Here is a 21,275-nt window from a genome sequence, read left to right on the forward strand (position 1 = left end):
CTGGCCATCGGAACCATTCTGACCTTTAACTCTGGTATAGTATTTTTGGGGTGTAAATGTAAAGAAAGGAAGGTTTGTTTTATAATCAATAAAAAGCATTTAAAGTATGGTGTACCACTACTGTGTCCGGTATCTGCTTGCTCCCCATCCTGTAGGAAAACCTCTATTTCGGTCTAGCAGTCCAACTGATTAGCTTAACCTTCAGCCCCATTAAATGGTGCTCTTCCACAGGCTTTATGAATCAATTACAAAACCCTAACAAAGCTAGCCAAGGAAGAATCTTTTAAAGCCTTAACAGCTTAAATACCCCCTGCCTTGATGTTAGCCCTGTAAAGCTATTAAACTCCTGCCTGGATTGCATTAGCATCATGCAAGTCTGCTGCTAATCCTATAACCACTAAAAAAAGAACAGGAGTACTTGTGGCCCCTTAGAGACTAACAAATTTATTAGAACATAAGCTTTCGTGGACGTAACCACTGTACGTTTTGCCTTCTGTTTATAAGTGTGGGGTTTTTTTGAGACCGATGAAAACATTGCAGCCTCATTTGTCTTTCAGGCATGTACAAATGTTAGGAGGAAGAAAATGCTAGGCGCACCGTCAATGAAATGAAGAAACAGGAGAGGAAGGAAGTAGTTTTACCCGTTTCTTGGACAACATGCTCATTCACTTGGTTTAAAATGCAGAACTGCATTACATTATATTCCTTTTTATAACAGGAAGGTAAAGTTAGATTTAAAATGTAGTGCAGCTACTAGCTTTTGGCTGTGCTCGAAACAGCCTCTGTCACAGCCTTCTGCTAACAGGGCCCAATCTAAAGCCCACAGGAGTTAATGAAAAAATTCCAAATGACTTCAGTGGATTTTGGATTAGACCATAGTTGTTTATCCTGACCTAGTGTCCCTTTGTCCAGAAGGAGCCTAAAGCACTACACCATTTACAGGTCAGATGGCCAGCTGCACCTTCCTATGCTGGCCACACCCTAAAGAGAGACAGAGGGCAAGACAGAGTGTTCCCATTGCTTCCCTCCCGAGGTTCCACCAGGGAAGGGGCAGCTTTAATTCCACAAGAGCTCCGTATGGGTTGCGGGGGTGGAAGCAGCAGCGGGGTTGTTGACATCAACGCCTCATGTCCCAAACTATGCTCCCTCCCCAGCCAGTGCCACCCTTTGGGAGGGGCTCTCCTGAGTCCTTGCAGGATGCCTCGCAGAGGAACCGTACTAACCTTCTTGCAGTACAGGTCCTGCTGCTTGGCACTCTGCACTCAGATCCAGGTCAGCTTCCTCCAGCCAAAACCTCATAGTGTATTTGGTCATATTTTATGTAAACAATAGCCATCCCATTAGCAGCTGCTGAAATGCCATCACCGCTGTAATGCAACGTGGCCACGTGCTGAACACTACCCAATAGTTCCAGGCAGGAAATGGAGAATTCCCATATCCAGCAAACCATAGAGAAGCTTTCACATAGGTGATTTCATTGTTATTCCGCCATTCCTAGCCCAACTTTGCAGCCTTTTGAGATTCAGCAAGCCCAGATGAAATTCAGGGAAACATCTGAATTTCTGGTTGTTTACCTTAACTTCCTTTCAGTCATTACTTTACATTTCATGTCTTTGAGCACAAACTGCTCATTCCTATGTGCAGCAGCCCGGAGGGTTGTTTTATTCACATTTTCACTTCCTCTAGAAATGGTTCCCTATTGAATCTGGCTCTGCATCTCACACAAACACACCATGAGGTTTGGGATCAGACTAAAACCTGAGAACTGGAGCCCATCTCTTTAACAGGCCCAACCAAAACACAGTCTCTAAATGCCCCTGAGCTTCAGGAGAAGTTCAGATCTGGATCTAAACCCAGATTTGTACTTGGATGATCTCTCACTTAGGGTACGTCCAGACTACCCGCCGTATAGGCAGGTAGCGATCTATTTCATCTCGTTAAGATGAGATATAGCGATTCCCAAATGCGCTCTCCGGAACTCCACTGGAGCGAGCGGCGGTAGCAGAATCGACGGGGGCGCCGCGGCCGTCGATCCCGCGCCATGAGGACGGGAGGTGAGTCGGAATAATATATGCCAACTTCAGTTACGGTATTCCTGTAGCTGAAGTTGCGTATCTTACATCGACCCAGAACCCCCACCCCAGTGTAGACCAGGCCTTACTCTGTTTTCCCCAATCTGAACAAATGAACCCAGCTCTCATCAGGTCACTTTCCTATGAATTTCTCACCTGTTTGCTCTACGATAGTTGCAGCCAGTCTATGGGGAATCCTGGATGGAAGTTTCAACCCTGCTCGTATCTGGTAGTATCTAGAGAGAGGATTTTAAAAAGAAATGATGTTATACAGATGACTACTCCATTCAATATGAGAAAAATAGTTAGAACACACAATGGATATTTACGCTAGTTCAGAGAGCAAATATGCAGCTATGATATTAAGGAGAGCAGGTGAATTGGACTGTTAAAAATTATGGCCCTGATTCTCCTCTCATTCACATAAGCTTTATACAAGTTTAATTCCATTGACTTCAAGGAAATTAGTCCTGATTTACACCAACGTGAGAGGAGGATTAAACCCAATATGTGTTTAATATGAAGAGCTGTGACAAGAAAAGCTTGCTTCGAGAAAAGAAGAGTCCATGATGCAATGCAACACGATCGAACAGGATGCATTGAAAAGTTAACACAAGTGAAAACACGAAAGAAATGTTTGTACATTATCCACCCCCCCCCTCACCCCCCCAGGTTAACATGCTTCTATTCACATTATGATTATTATTAACAAGGCAACTCTATACGTATTTGCATTATCAGGTCTAGGCCCACTTGCATTGTAGTTATTTGCTATCAATGGGCCAAATCTTGGGCTACACACACAGGCTCTGACTTTTATTTTTGTCAGTGGATGCTCTCCCACCTTCCAGTTTCCATGTATGTGCTCCTGCCCCCGACTGGTGGCTTGGCAGTGCTGAGCACCCCTTATTTTTTTCAGTAGGTGCTTGAGCCCCGGAGCACCCACGGAGTCAGTGCTTATGGTTACACCTATCAGGACAGATCTGGCCACGGAACGTGAGCAAACAGCAGTGGAAATTTTGCTTGAATGAGAGTTAAGGGCACTGCAGGACTCTATGAAAAATTTGCATATATCTGCATACAGCCTTCATATATAAATATAGAGGTATATTCCCCAACAAAAATCTTCATTAGCCAAGAGTAACAGGCACCATAGTCCAATGAACAGCGTCCTGCCATGTAATTCAGGATATCCGGGTTCTGTTCACAACCTGCTGTGTGTCTTGGAGTCATTTCACTTGTGTGTGTGTCTGTGTTTCTTCTCCTACTCTTTGCCTGGTCTATTTACATTATGAATTCTTTGGGGCAGGTATTGTACGACTGTTCAACTTAGAAAAGACACAGCTAAGGGAACATATGATAGGGGTCCATAAAATCATGAATGGTGTGAGGAAAGTGAATAGGGATGTGTTACTTATCCCTTTACATATGACAAGAATTAGGCATCACCCGATGAAATTAATAGACAGCATGTTTGGAACAAACAAAGAAATACTTCTTCACACAATGCACAGTCAACCTGTGGGACTCGTTGCCATGGGATCTTGTGAAGGCCAAAAGTATAACTGGGTTCAATAAAGAATTAGAGAGAGGATAGGCCCATCGATGGCTATAAGTCAAGATGGTCAGGGGTCCAACCCCATGATCCGGGTGTCCTTAAATCTACAACTGCCAGTAGCTGGGACTGGACCACAGGGGACAGATCACTTGATAATTGCCCTGGTCTGTTCATTCTCTGTGAAGCATCTAGCACTGGCTACTCTTGGAAGACAGGATACTGGGCTAGTTGGACCACTGGTCTGACTCAGTATGGCCATTCTTATGTTCTTATATCTGTTATAATGTGTATGTACAATGCCTAGCACAGTGGGGCCCTGGCTTCAGTTATTGCCTCTAGTTGTAAATAATGATAATTTTAGATTGAAAAGGTTTGTCACTGGAATCCAATCAGATAATATTTACATGCTTTACAAAACTACTACACTTGTGTGTGTGGAGGGGTGGGGAGGTGTTTTTATGTTTTGAGGAGTATCTGGAAATGAACATTTCAGGAAGCCAGCCAACCCCAACTTGACATAACCGTCATTGCACACGCCCGCCCCACCCCAATTACAACTACCCACCCAACCTACACCCTGCCCCTTTGTTCCATTCTGTGGTGGAGATAGGTTGGTGGAAGTACTTTAATGCATTTAGATACTGTTTATTAAACCCTTAGCAAAGATTTTAAGACCAGATCAGACCCACACATGTTAAAACCTGCAGGAGAGAGCTTTGTGGGGAGAAAAATCTCCATGGGATCCCCTCACGGAGATCCCCATGCAAAGAGTGGGGTTTGATCAAACCCTCCTTGCAGAAAAGGGTTCAGGCCCGGCCACCCGAACCTGGCAAATCCCTGAGGTTCTGCGTGGACCCCATAGCACGTCCATACTGTCGCTGCCCCTGGCACCAGATATAGGCAAGACCTGCAGGCGAGAAGCCAGTACTTCATTTATTGGTCATAAGCTGCCTAAAACCCCCACACTCACACCCTACACCCATTTTGCTGATGCATAATTGGGAACTGAGTCCAAGTACAAAGTCCCTGATTTTCCTCCTCCTTACACTGGTTTTACACAGCTGTAGGATCAATGACTTCAGTCAAGGTTCTCCTGATTTACCCCGAGACATGTGAGGGGAGAGTTGGGCTGAAGGTGTTTAATCAGAGTGAAAATATACAGTAATACATTTTTTTAAATGATAACAGCCTGCTTGCACTATCAGCAAAATCAAAAGTACCTTTCTAAATTAAAATACTAATATCACTACTAGCCATAGTGGATGGTTGCCAGAAATAAGTAACAAGACTCTTTAGTATGCAGACATTAACTGGTAACATGTTTTATCACAGAAACATACATAGAATATCAGGGTTGGAAGGGACCTCAGGAGATCATCTAGTCCAACCCCCTGCTCAAAGCAGGACCAATCCCTAATTAAATCATTCAACAGATTTTTGCCCCAGATTCCCTAAAGGATTGAACTCACAAGCATGGGTTTAGCAGGCCAATGCACAAACCACTGAGCTATCCCTCCCCCCAAATCCCTGTCACACTGGACTAATTCCCAGTGCATAATCCTGACTGCATGTGCATCTTTCATAGGGAAAAATAAAATCCTATCATTTCTGGCTGCCTGTTTTATTCCTTTATGCCTAAAGATTCTGACTGTTCAGGAAACACTGGAAGGGATGAGCAACTATTCAGCTAGAAAGCAGAAGATGTTCTGACTGCAGAGTTTTACCCTAGGATAGCATTTGAGCGCTCCTTAAACAAACTCAGCCATTGCTTCCACAGCTCTGCACACTGCATCATTCCTTACACGCATCATCCTCCATGTCTAAACTGCACCACGCTCCCTTTTCTTTAGCTTTCCCCTGAGGCATCCTGCTCTTTTTGCTTTTACCCACGCCGGCTTTCAAAGGAATATGTTGATCTAAAGCAATATGGTTGCACCAGTTTAAAGTTTGCATTACTCTGTGAGACAGCAGCCGTTTCTCTTTTTTAAAAGATTATAGATGAAGGACCTACCACTGCCTTGCATAGTAGGAAGAGCATCCAGGCTCTGCACAGTTAAGGTTGAAACTACCTCTCCATTATAAAGCCCAATTCTCCACTGCCTTGCTCCCTGTGTCATCATTTATTCCTGTGCCAAGCACGAACGGAGCAGGAGTACAATACTACTCAATTAGAATGGCATGCGACTTTTACTTTGCACAAAGAGTCCTGTGGTACCTCATAGACTAACAGATGTATTGGAGCATAAGCTTTCGTGGGTGAATACCCACTTCGTCAAACGCATTTACTTTGCAGTTTCACATGACAAGGTGCAAAACAGCCATTTCTGCAACAAACCAAGGCACAGACCAGACTGGGGTGGGGGGAGGCTGTGTCACCCCTGTCCTGCAACCTTTGGTGCCTTACCATGCCTTACTGGAGAAGCTCCCACCTGGGCTGCTCACAAACAGCCTTCCAGCATGCAAGCCACACCCATATCATGTGTGAGTAACTGCAGCCTGCTAGTTACCCCCCTAGCTTTCACCAGCCTTGGTTGTACGGCCGGGTGACCCCAACATGCCTCCAGTCCCAGATTTTCTCCCAGGCATGTATGTCCTGTACTGCCCAGCACTCTGCAAGGCAGTACAAATATATTAAGTCCATTATTCCTTTAAGGGAATAATACTCCAGTTTATTACCTCAGAGTTACCTAGATACTTTATCTTAAACACACTGGATTAGATAAAACAATGAAACAAGTTTACTAACTACAAAGAGAGAGATTTTAAGTGAGTAATGAGGCATACAAGTCAGAAATGGTTACAAGAAAAATAAAGATAAAAGCTTATTAGTTTCTACTTAAGAAACCTTAGTTGCAAAGCAAACTTTCTCACCACATGCTCCAGCAGATTGCCGAGCAAATTTTCACATCAGAACCTCTCTCCCAGAGTCCAATAGCTGTTTCCTTTTGTCTTCTGAGGTGTGGAGAATGAGGTGGGTAGGGAGAGAGACAGGGGTCCCTCCGGGTGTTGGTCCTTCCTTTTTATAGTTTTAATACCCCTCTTGGAAAACATTTCCAGCTGAGACCCAGGAGACAAAGAGTCTATGTAGAAGGATGTTCCCTCCTATTTTTTCCACCTATTTGAACTTCTTTTATTTTCCCTTCCTCCTTGATGACTCTGTTTACTGCTTAAATGCAAATTAAAGCAAGCACACATTCCTTTGTATAGGACAGACCTGTTTGCCAATTTCTGGTTGGGCAGGGCTATGGGGTTTGGAACATGTGTTAATAACACCATACAGAGAAATCTTATAACTGCACATACCATGTTGCCATACATATTTTATCAGGATAATACTGACCAGCAAATTCTGAGTTGTCAAATGATACCCTACTAGGCATACCTTGTACAAAGATTGTTACAATGGTGTGTAGGGTGTGAATACAGGAGTGTAGTCCATCACAGTTTCTTATCCCCCTAATGCTGACATAAATGAACCAATTCTGCTGAAATTTCACAGGCATAATGGAGATTACAAACTCTTCAGTGAAGGACATTCCCTTTACTGTGTGTTTGTACAGTGTCTAGCACAACAGGCCCTCAGTCCTGATTGGGGTTTCTATACGGACTATGGCAATACCAATACATAATAATCCATATTATCCGAGGATAGACGTTTCCAAAACATTTGGGACCACTTGGACAATGTATTCAGGAGCGAGGCAGAGTCAAAAAGGCATGGAGGAGGTTTTATTTTTTTAAAATAATCCACACTTTGAGCTCATTATTGTTTGATCTGCTGGTTTTTAGGAGAAGCAGTGTCTTCGGCTTGTTCTGGAGAATTGAATTGTGTGGGGTTTGTATTTGTCTCATTGGGTTCTGCAGTACTCCATTTTTATGCACATAAGAAGCTTACCAAACTGTGCAAAAGTGCCACGGAGCTCTCAGGAACCCTGCAGGGCATCTCCTGAACTGCTGCTGCTAAAACCGACCCTTTAGCAACCTGGGGCTGAGAGACATCTCCGAAAGCAAGAGAAGCAATTCTAAAAGGTTATTGGCCGAAGATGACCAAAGGGTTGGAGCAGGAGTGGGGAGATCATCATGCATGAAAGCAGGTGCTGGTCCAAAAGTTACTGAAATATTCAGTACATCTTTCAGGAAAGTTCAGGACTGCTGCTATAAGACAAACATAAAATAAATAAATTAATGGAGATATCCCATCTCCTAGACCTGGAAGGGACCTTGAAAGGTCATTGAGTCCAGCCCCCTGCCTTCACTAGCAGGACCAGATCCCTAAGTGGCCCCTTCAAGGAAGGAACTCACAACCCTGGGTTTAGCAGGCCAATGCTCAAACCACTGAGCTATCCCTTCCCCATGAAGGCTGATGAGGTTTGCAAGGCCTTACTATGAACGTTCTGCACAGCTAGATTCAGTACTAAGCAATGCTCTTATAAACTCTCCACGTTCTTCTATGAGCATCAGCAGCAGCATTCTCTTACTAAAAACAACAGTACTGAATGTGTTAAGCATGTAGGTACGTATTCAGAGCAGCTACTATGCATTTTAGCCAACTACATATTTATTTAATAGCAAGGGCATTTTTCTATATTTGTCAGTACCAGGATTAAAGGGACTGACATTTAAATAGGGCAAAAATAACAGAGGATGGAGCTGGCTTCTTCTTTTTTTTTTCCCCCTCAACAAAGAAGATTTTATCATCCAGCAGGACGCCATGTGAAACACAGTTGTGATCACACTGTCATCACCCTGACAGTACGCTACTATAGAGCTTTGACAGCAAGCCTTGCCTTTTTGTCAATGACGGATTACTCAAGTGTACTCATCTGTGTTCTCTGAATGTGCAGAACAGCAAGCTGCAAGAGAATGCCTCAGACAAACAAAATTAATAACGAGGGCTTATAAATAATCAGAATTTTAAATGAGAAGTGGCAGGGCCATGGGTCAGCCTAAAAGGAGTTTGGTACAGGGGTCTGGGTAACTCCATCACTAGAGGTGATTTGTTCTGTCTGAAATGTTAGTTGATCAGATACAACAAGAACAGAATGTAACAGGCCTTGCAGTCGGTATGGATTTGTGTGTTGCACTACATCTATAAGCCTGATGAAAAACCCCAAGACAATGGGATTCTTTCCATTTACTTCCACAGGCACTGGATCCAACATACAGCACATATATAGGACTGGCAAAAATAGAAAGAAGGTTTGTACAAGTCCTTTAAGTAAAGATCTATACATTTGTGCATATGTCTGCACCGCAATTCCATAAGAGTTCAGTAGAATGTCTTATAATTGATGTATTAAATTAAAACGAGTGGAACATGCCGGCCTGGCAACGCTGGAGATCCAAGTCCCTTATTCCTCCACAGTGAAATTCACCCCTTTGTAGAGGCCAGCTCAGGGACTATGAACTAATTAAGTTCTATTTAAGCCCTTAAAGTAAGACATAACTAATACTTAAGCAGGGCACAGGCGCACTCTGGCCCTCCGCAAATGGCTGAATTTCACCTCTACAAACAAGCAGAGCTCACGAAATGTCAGCACAAGCCTCCCCCTGTTCCTCCTACCCAACAGGGCTAACTTGTGCCCTGGAGAGACTAGCAGCTGGGGTGATTATACTTCAGTTTCCATGCCCCAGTTTGGGTATAATTACATACGGGCAAAATAATGGCGCCTGCAATACCATCGATTTAGGTTCCTAGTTTGAAGATCCAGCCATGTGGTTAGACAACCCAGTAGCCATTTCATGGACCCGCCATTAAACAAATTGTTTATTTTGGATTTCGACACTCTCCCCGACCTCCAAAAAAGGTTTCTTCTCCTTACCCAGTAGTCGGCCTCCCTTTTTAATTCCTCCCTTCCATTTTCAATGAAAAAAGGGAAGAAAAGTAAAAGAAGGAGAGAAATAGGAATTTAGGAGGGACTTACCTGGACTGGCATCAGGCTCATTTACTGCCCCCCTTTCCCCTCTCAGCAATCATTCACAGTGCAGGAGTTTCATTGTTATGAGCAGTAAGGTGGCTTAGCCCTCCAGCTCCATAAGTGGTTTTCAACCTGTGGTCCGTGGACACCTGGAGGCGTCCAGGCTATGTCTAAGATTTCCAAAGGGGTCTGCACCTCCATTCAAAATGTTTTAGGGGTCCCCATACAAAAAGAGGTTGAAAACCACTGAGCTACACCATGAGTTCACACTTTTCAAAGTCAGAGGCACAAAGGAGACAAAACCAATCTTCCACCCTAGACTCTTGCCCGGCTCAGCTCTCCAAGGGTCTTTCCAACTGCACAACAGTCTGCAACCCTTCTGCTGGACTCAGCTTCCAGCCCTCATGGGGTCCCATCAGTCCTTTCTTCCCCTTGTACAAGGTAGCAACACGGGGAGAAAACCAGGCCCACCCTCTACTATAGGCCTGGGGTCCTAAACAATTTTTTCTCCTGCTGATGACAGCTCATCTCAATTGATTGGCCTCTTACAGTTGGTATGGCTATTTTCACCTTTTCATGTTCTCTGTATGTATAAATATCTTCTTTCTGTGTGTTCCATTCTATGCATCCGAAGAAGTCGGCTGTAGCCCACAAAAGCTTATGCTCAAATAAATTTGTTAGTCTCTAAGGTGCCAAAAGTACTCCTGTTCTTTAAACAATTAGGCTATCTGCACAATAACGTAAACTGCCCTGTCTCTCTTTCCCAGTGACTCTTCCTATATGTTCTCAGCCTCAGGTCTCCTCACTGGTCCTTTCCTATCAGTGTAAGGGTCCACCTGGGCCCATGGGTTCCCAGGCAGCCCTCACTGGGCAGCCACCCCAGAATTGCTGGAAGCAAGGGGCTAGCAAAACTCTGACTCCTCACAGAGGCACCACACACAAGGATCCTGACTGAAGTCGATGGTTAGCCCCACCAATTGGCCCAACCATACTATTGTAGTCTATAGGATAGTTTAGGTTAAGAAATAACTATAAGTTAAGTCTGGGGCCTACGTTAGGCCAAGTGAAAAGGAGTATGGGAAACGAAAGTTGCTAGTGTGAGAAATGTCAATGATAAGAGTTAAATACGATAGAGTGTTGTGGGAAAGTAAGAGTTAGCAAGGACATGACCCAGGGTTATTTTACCCTTATGTTTTGGTTATAACTGGCTTGAGCAAGGTTTTTAATGAGTGTTTTCAAGAATTGTGAATCTTTCATTAAAATGGTATCTACAATGATAGTATGAGAAGGACATTGGCGCAGATGTTACTTTCAATAATGTGTAACGTAGAGAGCCAATAAGAAGATGGCAGAAATATAATTATGGTAAAGGGCAGTTTAATGCCAATTAGTATTATCATGGGGTATAAAAGGAGTAGTTTTGCTAAATTGCAGAGAAAGCTCCAATTAACTTCCAAAGGGTACCGCTAGGTTGCAGGATCACAAGGCTGTACTTCACGCTGTTGTTAGTGGTCTGACCACCCACTGATACACCAGTCCATCTTCGAGTGTAAATATAATTGGAGTGTTGCGAAAGTGGTAATTGCATGCCTGTTTGCTTAACTCATCATTTTCCTGGTAAATAAAGTTTGGTTTTATGATTCAAAGTGTTATCTAGTGGTTACAAAAGGCTACACTATTTAAGCCAGGAGGTGGCACAGGAAGTTGTCTGAACTGACAGACTTCCTGACTTCTTGCTGAACAAGACCTGACTCTAATGTGGTCTCTGGTTCCTGATTTCAGCTCCGACCCCTAGTGTGGTTCCTGCTGTGACCTCTGGTTCTGACCACTAGCCCTGACCACCAGATCAGACTGCCCATGTCCTGGCCCTGACACTCCCAAGTCTGCTCTCCTAGAATCTCTTTCCTGACTGAACTCAGGCTGTCCTTATATCTCCCAGGAGACTCTTGGTCATTTGCTCCTGCCGTCACATGATCCCTGAACTCATTCACTTCACTTAAAGAGATGGGCTAAATCTGGCAGAGATGAGGCTGAGCCCCAATGCCTCTTAAAGGGCCAGCTCACCCTGTGATGGGGGGGAAGGGCGATGTAAAAAAATCCAAGAACTGAATATTTCAGGTTTTCAATATACAAACTAAACAAAAAAATATTTAATTTGAAACAAAATGGCAATTTGTTTTGTTTTTAAGGTTTATACAAAAAAGCTTGTTGCTGACACGGAACGGTTTCCATGAAACATCTTGATTTTAACACAACACCATTTTCCAACTAAAGAAGTTTCAGTCAAAACATTTTGACTGGTTCTAAAAGTATTAACATCACCTAGGAGAGACAAAGTCAGAGCAGAGCAAAGTTATTGCCAGTAGAAGTACGGAAGCATTAATGCCTTCATACAAGACACTGGTGAGGAATACTGTGTAGAAGTCTGATTGCCTGTGTTCAAAAGAGATGAATCCAAAGTGGAACAGGTGCAGAGAAGGCTACTAGGCTGATCAGTGAAGGCCTTGTCTCACGAGAGGAAACTAAATGAGTTTGGTTTGTTTAGCCTAGCCTAACAAAGGCCGAGAAGGGATGTGATTCCTCCCAATAAACACATCCAGGGGATGTACCAGGGAGGGAGATGAGCTATTAAAGCTAAAGGACAACACTGACACAAGAACAAATGGGGATAGACTGGAAATGAAAAGATTTCTAACCGTAACAGGAGTGGGCTTCTGGAACAGCCTCTCAATAGGAGTAGTGGGGGCAAACAATCTAACTAGCATTAAAATGAAAACTGATAAACTTGTGAATGGGATCATCTGACAGAGCTGCCTGTGATAGATGACCCAGGCAGCCCCTCCCAATCCTGTGTTCCTAACTGGTTCACTTCTGTAGCCCAGTGGGTCAGCTTACCTGTATTATATTCATTGCTTTGTTATCCTGCTTTATTATATTTAGTAGTAATGCAAGGAACCTACAGGCTTTTATCCTTAAGATTTATCTTTAATAGATAGTGTGAGGCTTGAGGCCTATAAGCTTTGGCATAGATAAACTTAAGTAACTCACAAGTTATAGGGAACTGAAAGTGGTATGCCAGAGGGGGAATTTCGTCCAGAATACTGACATCAGCCAGCACAGAACATAGCTGACACCAGCATCCGGAAAGTTCCGGACAGAACCTCCGACCACAAAGCTGCTATGACAGCAAATTGACATGTCTGCTAATAGGGTAACATCATACATATACTAACCTATAGAAAACGGACACCTTAAGGGGAGGAAATACAAATAAGGACATCCATTGAATAGCCACTGGCCATTGGCAGCGTCAGCATAACCTACTATAAAAGTAACATCCCAGGGGCAGCAGAGAGGTTGGAGAGATGTAGACCTTGGGAGGGGCAGAATGATGGCCACCGGAGAAGATGAGGATGATGACGGTGATGAGAAAGATAATGGTTAAGTATGAAAGATAAGGGTGTAAGTATGGATGTCCAAATGTACTTTCTGTATTATCTCTATTTGTCTTGTTGAGTTTAAGTGTGTGTATAACTTTGCTAAAATATGAATAAATATATATATTTGTATATAGAGAGAAAGAGTTCCTATAGTGTGAGTGTTGCACCTGTCCACATCAGGGTTCCCAAATTATATGATAATTTTACAATAATCTTACTGGGCCTGATCTTGGGACAAGAACCTGTTAATCCTCAAGTTACAATTATATATACCCAACTTTAGGTCAGGCTACACTTCTGACCACTGGTAAGTTAGGAAGACATTTTCATTTGAGGTACACTTTCGATAGACCTTCTTGTTGTCCAGGTGAAGGAGAAAAAGTAAATAACCTCCAGATATAGGAAACTGAAAAATCCTAGTGACTGTACTTAACATTCTCAAGCCATGCTCCAATATTTATGTCACAATCTAAGCACGAGCTCCCATTCCTTCCCAGGGTTTCTTCTGCTGTTTCCCGTGCAGTCGGAAAACTTCAGACAGACTCTGCAGCTGATCAGAAGGATGATTCCAGCTCCCATGCACTGAAGCTGGAATACTATTCACCTATGGCCTTGTAGACAGAGTACTGGACTGGGACTTAGGAAGTCAGGGATTTAGTCCTGGCTTTGCTATTAGCCTGCTGGGTGACCTTGGGTAAGTCACTTCATCTCTCCGTGCCTCAGTTTCTCCATCTGTAAAATGAGGATTATGATATTGTCCTTGTTTGTAAGGCACTTTGAGATCTACTGGTGAAAAGCATGGCATAAGGGCAGGCATTATTATTTGATATCTTAAGAGTTTCTGCATTTCTGAGGGGCATTTTCCTGATCATAATGCTGTACGTTCTTGGTTCACACGGAGTAATTTTAAATACAGGGTGACATCCATACGGTGAACTGCCCTGTTGTCAAGTGATACCAAAAAGAATTAATGCATTTCAGTAAAGGCTACACTGACCAGGTTTCATTGTCGACAAGGTATCACAACAGGCTACTACTTCATTCGTCTCTCCTGCATCAGAAATTCTGTCTCAGCGCAGAAAATCAGGCATCACCCCGCTCAAGAGTCCCTGTGTTCAGAATGAGAGATGCAAGTGGCACCTTTGAAACACCCCACGTGGGTAATGCAGCCACCGTGAAATTGCCTTCCCACAGGCTTTGTACATCTTCATTAGCCATCAGTTGCCTTTTCAACTATGATATAAAATAATTAGATTTTTAAACTTCATGTTCCCAAGTCTGAGCACTGATGGTTTTCTGAGGGACTGCACTGACTCAGGTGGGACCTTTTATCCCTTGTTTTTTTAAATTGCTCTAACCCTTATGGCGAGGACTGTAGTGTGTAAACCACAGCTCACAGTATGACCACAGCACCACTGCAGGAGCCCCTACAGGCCCTGCCATGCTCTGACACAATGCTCTAGGAGCACTGAGAATAGAGCAGGCTCTGCAATGCTCTCAGTAGGGTTGCCCCCCGTCTGGGTTTTACCCCGATAGGCTGGTTTTTGGTTTGCCAGGTGCCCGGTTTTCGGGGGCCTGGCAACCCTAAATTGCACCCAAACCAAAAGCCCTGTTACTGCAGGGCAAGGGAAGGTGCTGGACCATTAACCCGCACCAGCCTCTGCCCAGCTGGGGCCGCCTCCTAACTGCAGCCAGGCTCCTTGAGACATCCAGTGAGCAATGGAGGGAGGGCAGAAGAGGAGCGAGCAATGGGGTTGGGGCCTTAGGGGAAGAGGCAGAAAGGAGGCGGGGCCTTGGAGGAAAGAGGCAGGGCAAGGGACGGGGTCATCAGGTTCCGGTTACCAGAAATTAGAAGGTGGCAACCCTAACTCTTAGAGAGAGTTCAGCATGAAATCCATCCTGTCCCAGCCCAGCTACACCAACCAGTGTCTGAGGCCCACAAACTCTGCACTGACTCACCCTTTTGATAGGCCAGAGCAATTGTCAGCTCACCCAAGGGCTGTGATGGCATCTAGAACATAAGAACGGCTATACTGAGTCAGACCAAAGGTCCATCGAGCCCAGTATCCTGTCCTCTGACAGTGGCCAATAGCAGGTGCCCCAAAAGGAACGAACAGACAGGTTATCATCAAATAATCCATGCTCTGTCACCCAATCCCAGCTTCTGGCAAACAGAGGCTAGGGACACCATTCCTGCCCATCCTGGCTAATAGCACCCACTAAAGAATGCAAAGGGGTGGCTTCATGCACCTTCTGCCCCATTGCACTTCCATGCAGGGCTAATCTTTTGACTAACCCTAAGCACCAATAAATCCACAATCGGGAATATTATTATTTATATTAGAGTTGAACCTTCAGGCACAAGTGATCAGGGCCCCATTGTGCCAGGCATAGTACATACACATAACAAAAGAAAGTCCCTGCCCCAGAGAATTTATAATCTAAACAAAGAGTCGGAGAGGTAACAGAGGAGTGACATGACTTGCCCCAGGTCAGGCAGAGCTGGTACTAGAACTCAGATTTCCTTAGTTCCTATCCGGTGTCCTGTCTCCCAGCCAACACTGCTTCCCTATGACTAGTCCCGCATTTTCAGGAAGCCAGACTAACAGTGTGTTCTGTTTCTAACTCCTATGACTCTATAAACACCAAATGTTAAAACTAGGGCTGGCCAAAAACCAAGAATTTTGTTTTGGAAAAAAAATAGCGTTTTTGGAATTTGTTTTTGTTCCATATCAGGAAGAACCTGAGACCCTCTGAGATTTTTCATGAAAAACCAGAGAGTGAGTGTACAGAAGAGCCAATAGAGCAGTGGTTGGGCAGTCATATGGGATGTGGCAAACCCCACTTCAATCTCCACTCTGTCTGATTCAGACCAGGGTCTAGAACAGCGGTGGGCAACCTGCGGCCCATCAGGGTAATCTGCTGACAGGCCACCAGACAGTTTATTTACATTTGCACGGCTGCCTGCAACTCCCGGTGGCCGCGGTTCGCCATTCCTGGCCAATGGGAGCTGCAGGAAGCGGCACGGTGAAATCTAGTTAAACTAGATTTAAAACTAGTTAAACTGTTTTAAGTAGCTGGTGTCTATTATTCATGGCTTATTGGCTTCTCCTTTGCCTTTTCTGTTTCATTCCACCTTAGACAGAGAGAATAAGTAATCTTACACTGATTTTTAAAATTGTTTCTCCCCCTCCCACTCACATACAGTACTGCTAAACTGGTCACATACATTATGGGAGGATTCCTTTCTTTTGAAGCATTAGCTAGTGAATAATGACAGAAGCAAGTTACCAGATTTGATGAACCAATGGTAGCTAGATAGTATGGAAAATCCAATGTTCTTTCAAAGATACTATTGGTGCAACAACACTAATGAAATATCAACACGTGCATGCACAGTACTATTAGATCCTGCTCCTTCTGTAGCAAGACAGACACTATGGTGATAAACGCTCTAAAAATACCATAGATCAGATTGTGTCATGAATTGCATGGTGGCAGCCTTTGGACCTCCTGACAAGCAGCAAGGTTCAAAATGTAGTTCTGAGTTAGACGGTACATTTTAATAAAGCATCAGAATAATACATACTACAAACAAACCGACTGTACACTAACACTGTAATTCAATCCAGAGTTTCCGTAGCTATTTATACAATTGATGGAGCTGCCGGCCAACAACTCATGTCAGCAGAACCTTCTCAATTGAATTATTGTCTTGTGCTGAGCCAAGGCCATGCATTATTCTATAAGAAAACAAACCTGAACTTGCAGGCAAAGGAAGAGCAGGAGAAATACTCCATGAAAAGAGCACTCAGAGGGGCTTCAAATGACTCCATAGAACAACCCCCCTTTCCCATGTGTGTCATCACAGAGAATAATCTTCAGCATAAAGAACAGATTTCTATCACTTGAGTTAAAGGGCAAACTTCATTAGCTGGCAACAGTAGTAAGCTATTATACTCCAGGTGGACCAGCACGTAGAGAGGAATCATGATGCACACCACAAGTGTATGGCATTCAGATAGCTTCCAACTACGTTTTTCATGATGGTATATATATTTAAAGCCAGAAGGGACCATTGTGATTAACTAGGCTGACCTCCTGCATAACACTGATCTTTGAGTTTCACCCAGTGATTTCTGCACCTAGTTCAACAATTTGTGGCTGAACTACAACATTTCTTTTAGAAAGACATCCATTCTTGAATCTTCAAAAACAAAACAATACCAAAAAAAACTAACCACTTTAAATGCAAGCTAAACAAAATGAAAATCAAGGAAACAATACCATCAGTATTACTCAAAGCCATGGTTCTCAACCAGGGGTATGTGTATTCCTGGAGGTACACTGAAGTCTTCCAGGGGGTACATCAAGTCATCTAGATATTTGCCTAGTTTTACAACAGGCTACATAAAAAGCACTAGCGAAGTCAATACAAACTAAAATTTCATACAATTAAATGTTTACACTGCTCTATATACTATACACTGAAATGTAAGTACAAAATTTATATCCCAATTGATTTATTTTATAATTATGTAGTAAAAATGAGAAAGTAAGCACTTTTTCAGTAATAGCGGGCTGTGACACTTCTGTATTTTTATGGCTGAATTTGTAAGCAAGTAGTTTTTAAGTGAGGTGAAACTTGGGGTATGCAAGCCAAATCAGACTCCTTGAAAGTGGTATGGTAGTTTGGAAAGGTTGAGAAGCACTGATTTAAAGCACAGGAGGGAAGAATGGGTAAATAACCCTCCATACTACAGATGCTCAAATTATTACTTTTCCCATCAACCAGTCACGTGCTCATAATTAATAGATCTCGACTAAATGAAGTTAGAGGGAAGGTGGTTTTCTGGGTGTGTTTTTTTAAAGGCTTGATATTTGAAGTAAAATCTGAAGTAAGCTGAGACGTTCATAAGAACAATGCCAAACAGACACATCCTAGTGAGTGCGTTGGGTGTAGAGATGCTTCAGAGAACTATATTGTACAAGTGTTTATTATTTGTATTACAAAACTGTCTTGAGGTCACAACCCAGACGGAGGCCCCATTGTGGAAGGTGCTGTATAAACTCATGGTAAGAGCTATTCCCTGCCCCAGAGAGCCTGAAATCCAAGTATACAAGCCGGACAAAGGGTGGGGCAATGGATGACATATCCCCCATTTTACATATGAGGAACAGAGAGATTTGCAACTTGCCCAAGGTCACACAGGAAGTCTGTGGCAGACACTGAAACCAAATCTTCTGTTTGCTAGTACAGTGCCTTAGCCATAAAATCAATCCAAAGCAATTAGCAAAGAGCCACCTGTGAATGAAATAGATTTGCATTAGCCATTTATCTCCGTTTAAAAAACAAAAAAAACAAAACACTTGATATGGTTCCACTTCAAATATTATTCTACCTATGGCTTTTCCCCTGTATGCCACAGCTGCAGTGCCAAATAACTATATCAGATGAGCTAAGCATGACCACCTGTGCTTGAATCCATGCTCGCTATCATTAATCTCTCTGTTTCCAAGACTTTCTTACCAGATTGTTCCTAGGGCTCTTGCATAATTCTTCGCAGCCTGGCTTCTATATTTTAATGCTAAGAAACCCTGTAAGGGCCCAATCCTTCACTCCCAAAGAGGTATTCAGCACCTTCTACTCCCAATGAAATCCACAGCTGTCAAGACTCGGATCAGTACCTTGCCAGAAGTGCTCAGCACCTCAGCAGCGCTGGCTCTTGTAGAGATGTGCATTGGGCCCAGGATTTAGGGCTCAATCCCGTAAGGAGGTGAGCACTCTGGACTTGAGGCAGCAAAGCCTGAAGTAATTTTAAGCAAGTGAAAAGTCGTGTGCTTAAGTGCTTTTCTGGATCACAGCCAGTGCTTGCAGCTTCACAGGATTGGGCCTGTGGTGCATTGGAGGCTAGGCTTTCATTTAGATGTGGGTGAACCTCAGTCGTGATCAGTTTTATTCCTCCACTTCCTTACACCTTTTGATCAAATCATCTCTTTCCCACAGGAGCCTGCAATTCTAGATGCCATAATCCCCCCAGCCCTTTAATCTCCTGCAGCTCTCTGACAATTACGCCAACAGGTTCTCTTTACATCTCCTTTTATGCTCACCTCAGGAGCCTTTACCCTTTTTCTGCCCACCAACGTGGCAATGTCTGCATGACTACTTTTAAAGCAATTTGACCTTTTCTTCCCATTCATGCTACTTAGCACAGCGGGAGGTGAAAAAGGCTGGGGGAGGCTGAACAGCAGAGTAAAGCTGGGAAAAGATATTCTACTCTAGGCAAAGAGGCAGTGGACAAGGAAAGGAAAGGGCAGAAGCATTTAGGAACCCACTAAAAACTGGGCACAGATACTTAAGACTCAGGGGAAATGAGAATCTTGCCAATATGGGCTAATTTTGTGTCACAGTCAAGCAGTAAGGTATAAGATCTAGTCTTACATTATATGGACACCTGTACAGTCAAATTTTAAGACCAGAAGGGACCATTGTGATCAGTTAGTCAGTTCTGCAAAAACACAGATCAAAACAACCTTAGTAACCCTTAACTGCCTCATTGTTCTGGGCACAAACTAGCATAAAAGCAAAGCACCCGTTAATTTATGTGTAAGGAATCGAGAAATGGCTGGAGGAAGTCATTCTTTCTGTATTCAAATTTTTGTACTGCAGTTTGCTTGTATAACACTTTGCTCCCTTCAAAAGATGTATAGATCTAGCTAAAGAGAGAATGAATATAGTGGCTCATTAGATTTCCACAGTGTTTCTATAATGTTGTTTGTGATATTTTAAAATGTTAAATAGTGCTGGCTCTCCCATTCCTGGGTCTGATTGCAGGATCGGGCCCTAACTGAGTATAAGGAAAAAGAAGCTATTTAGATAGGTACATGAGCTTGGTTCAGCTTGTAAACAACTTATTACACCTCCCTCCATTCAGAAAGTCTCAGATCTAGTCACAACAATGTTGTCTATGTGAAAACTGGAATTTCCATCTTGCAAGAAATTCTGATATTTCAACATTCTTTGCTCCAAATAAGGACAAAAAGGTGAAATATTGAATTTTTTTGCAGAACAAAAAGTTCCAAACAATATTTTCAGTTCTGAAGTGGTAAAATGTTTTGTTTCAGAATTTTCAGTCAAAATGAAATGTTTCATTATTCCCAAATAAAAATATTTCATTTCAGTTTGTTGACCTTCACAGAGAGACATAAAAGGGAATGCTTTGATCTTACATTGTTAACTTACATTTTCATAGTGGTTGAACTTTTTGGACACACTACCACTGTGTTCCCCAGAGGGAGTAATTTCTACACACTCCCTACCCTGGCTGGCTCAGATATAGAGGTAAACTTGTTAGGTTGAGCCCTTTTCCTTACTGACCCCTGAGTCAGTCCCTACTCTGCATTACAGGTGTGTGCTATACATTTATGCTTTAATGAGTTCTAAAACATTTATTGCCTAAATAGAAAATTATTCAAAGTACTAGGACTATGTGGCTATAGAAAATCAGTTGCAGCTTGTTGTTTTACTCTGTGTCAGGCCAGTCCTTGGACACTGTGTACTGTAAAGGAGCAGAAAAGCTTAAACCACGTGGCTCACTGTTATTAGGCTATTGAATCCTGTTGCTCAGCCACGTTAAACTATGTTTGGGGCATTTGCGTTTGAGCTCTATTTCATACAGATCCCTGAGTCTCCCTCTGCTCCCTATTTCAGGTGTTTGTAATATCTTATAAAGAATGATGTGCCTTCAAAGGGCAGAATCTGAGTTTGAAGTGTGTCACAAACGGACACAAACTAGTTTGTTTTGAGTCAGTTCAACAGCAAACAGCAACTTCCTATGGTGCCACATTTCCTCATGACAGCTATAGGTTGGGCAGCAGATAACCCCTTTGGGCCTGTCCACATGTCCCACGATGCACCCACAATCATACGAATCCCATGATGCACCACATAGCTCAGTCAGAGAGAAGACTGTGTTGCATCATGCAGGGCCGGCTCCAGGCACCAGCCAACCAAGTTTGTGCTTGGGGCGGCACCTGGATGGGGGTGGCGCGGTGCTCCAGCTCCGGCTGCCGGAGAGAGCAGGGCCACAGCCGGGGCTCGCCGCCGGGGAGAGTGGAGCCCCGACCAGGACTCGCCGCCCTCCCCCCGGCGCTCTGGCCGCCGGGGAGAGCGGAGCCCCGACCAGGACTCGCCGCCCTCCCCCCGGCGCTCTGGCCGCCGGGGAGAGCGGAGCCCCGGCTGGGGCTCGCTGCCCTCCCACCGGGGCTCCGGCAGCCCTCCCCTGCT

General features: G+C 43.7%; 1 protein-coding gene across 2 annotated transcripts in view; it reads right to left on the bottom strand.

Moving 5' to 3' along the window:
* The window catches only part of FAM135B (family with sequence similarity 135 member B), a 348,914-nt gene that overhangs the window by 207,732 nt on the left and 119,907 nt on the right, over nucleotides 1-21,275 (bottom strand). For both annotated transcript variants that reach the window (XM_034763663.1, XM_034763664.1), the window contains exon 3: nucleotides 2,229-2,308. In XM_034763663.1, coding sequence (XP_034619554.1) covers nucleotides 2,229-2,308 — 80 coding nt within the window. The remainder of the gene's footprint in view (nucleotides 1-2,228; nucleotides 2,309-21,275) is intronic.

Source organism: Trachemys scripta, chromosome 2, assembly GCF_013100865.1.
Source record: "Trachemys scripta elegans isolate TJP31775 chromosome 2, CAS_Tse_1.0, whole genome shotgun sequence".
In the NCBI taxonomy this organism is placed as follows: Eukaryota; Metazoa; Chordata; order Testudines; family Emydidae; genus Trachemys; species Trachemys scripta.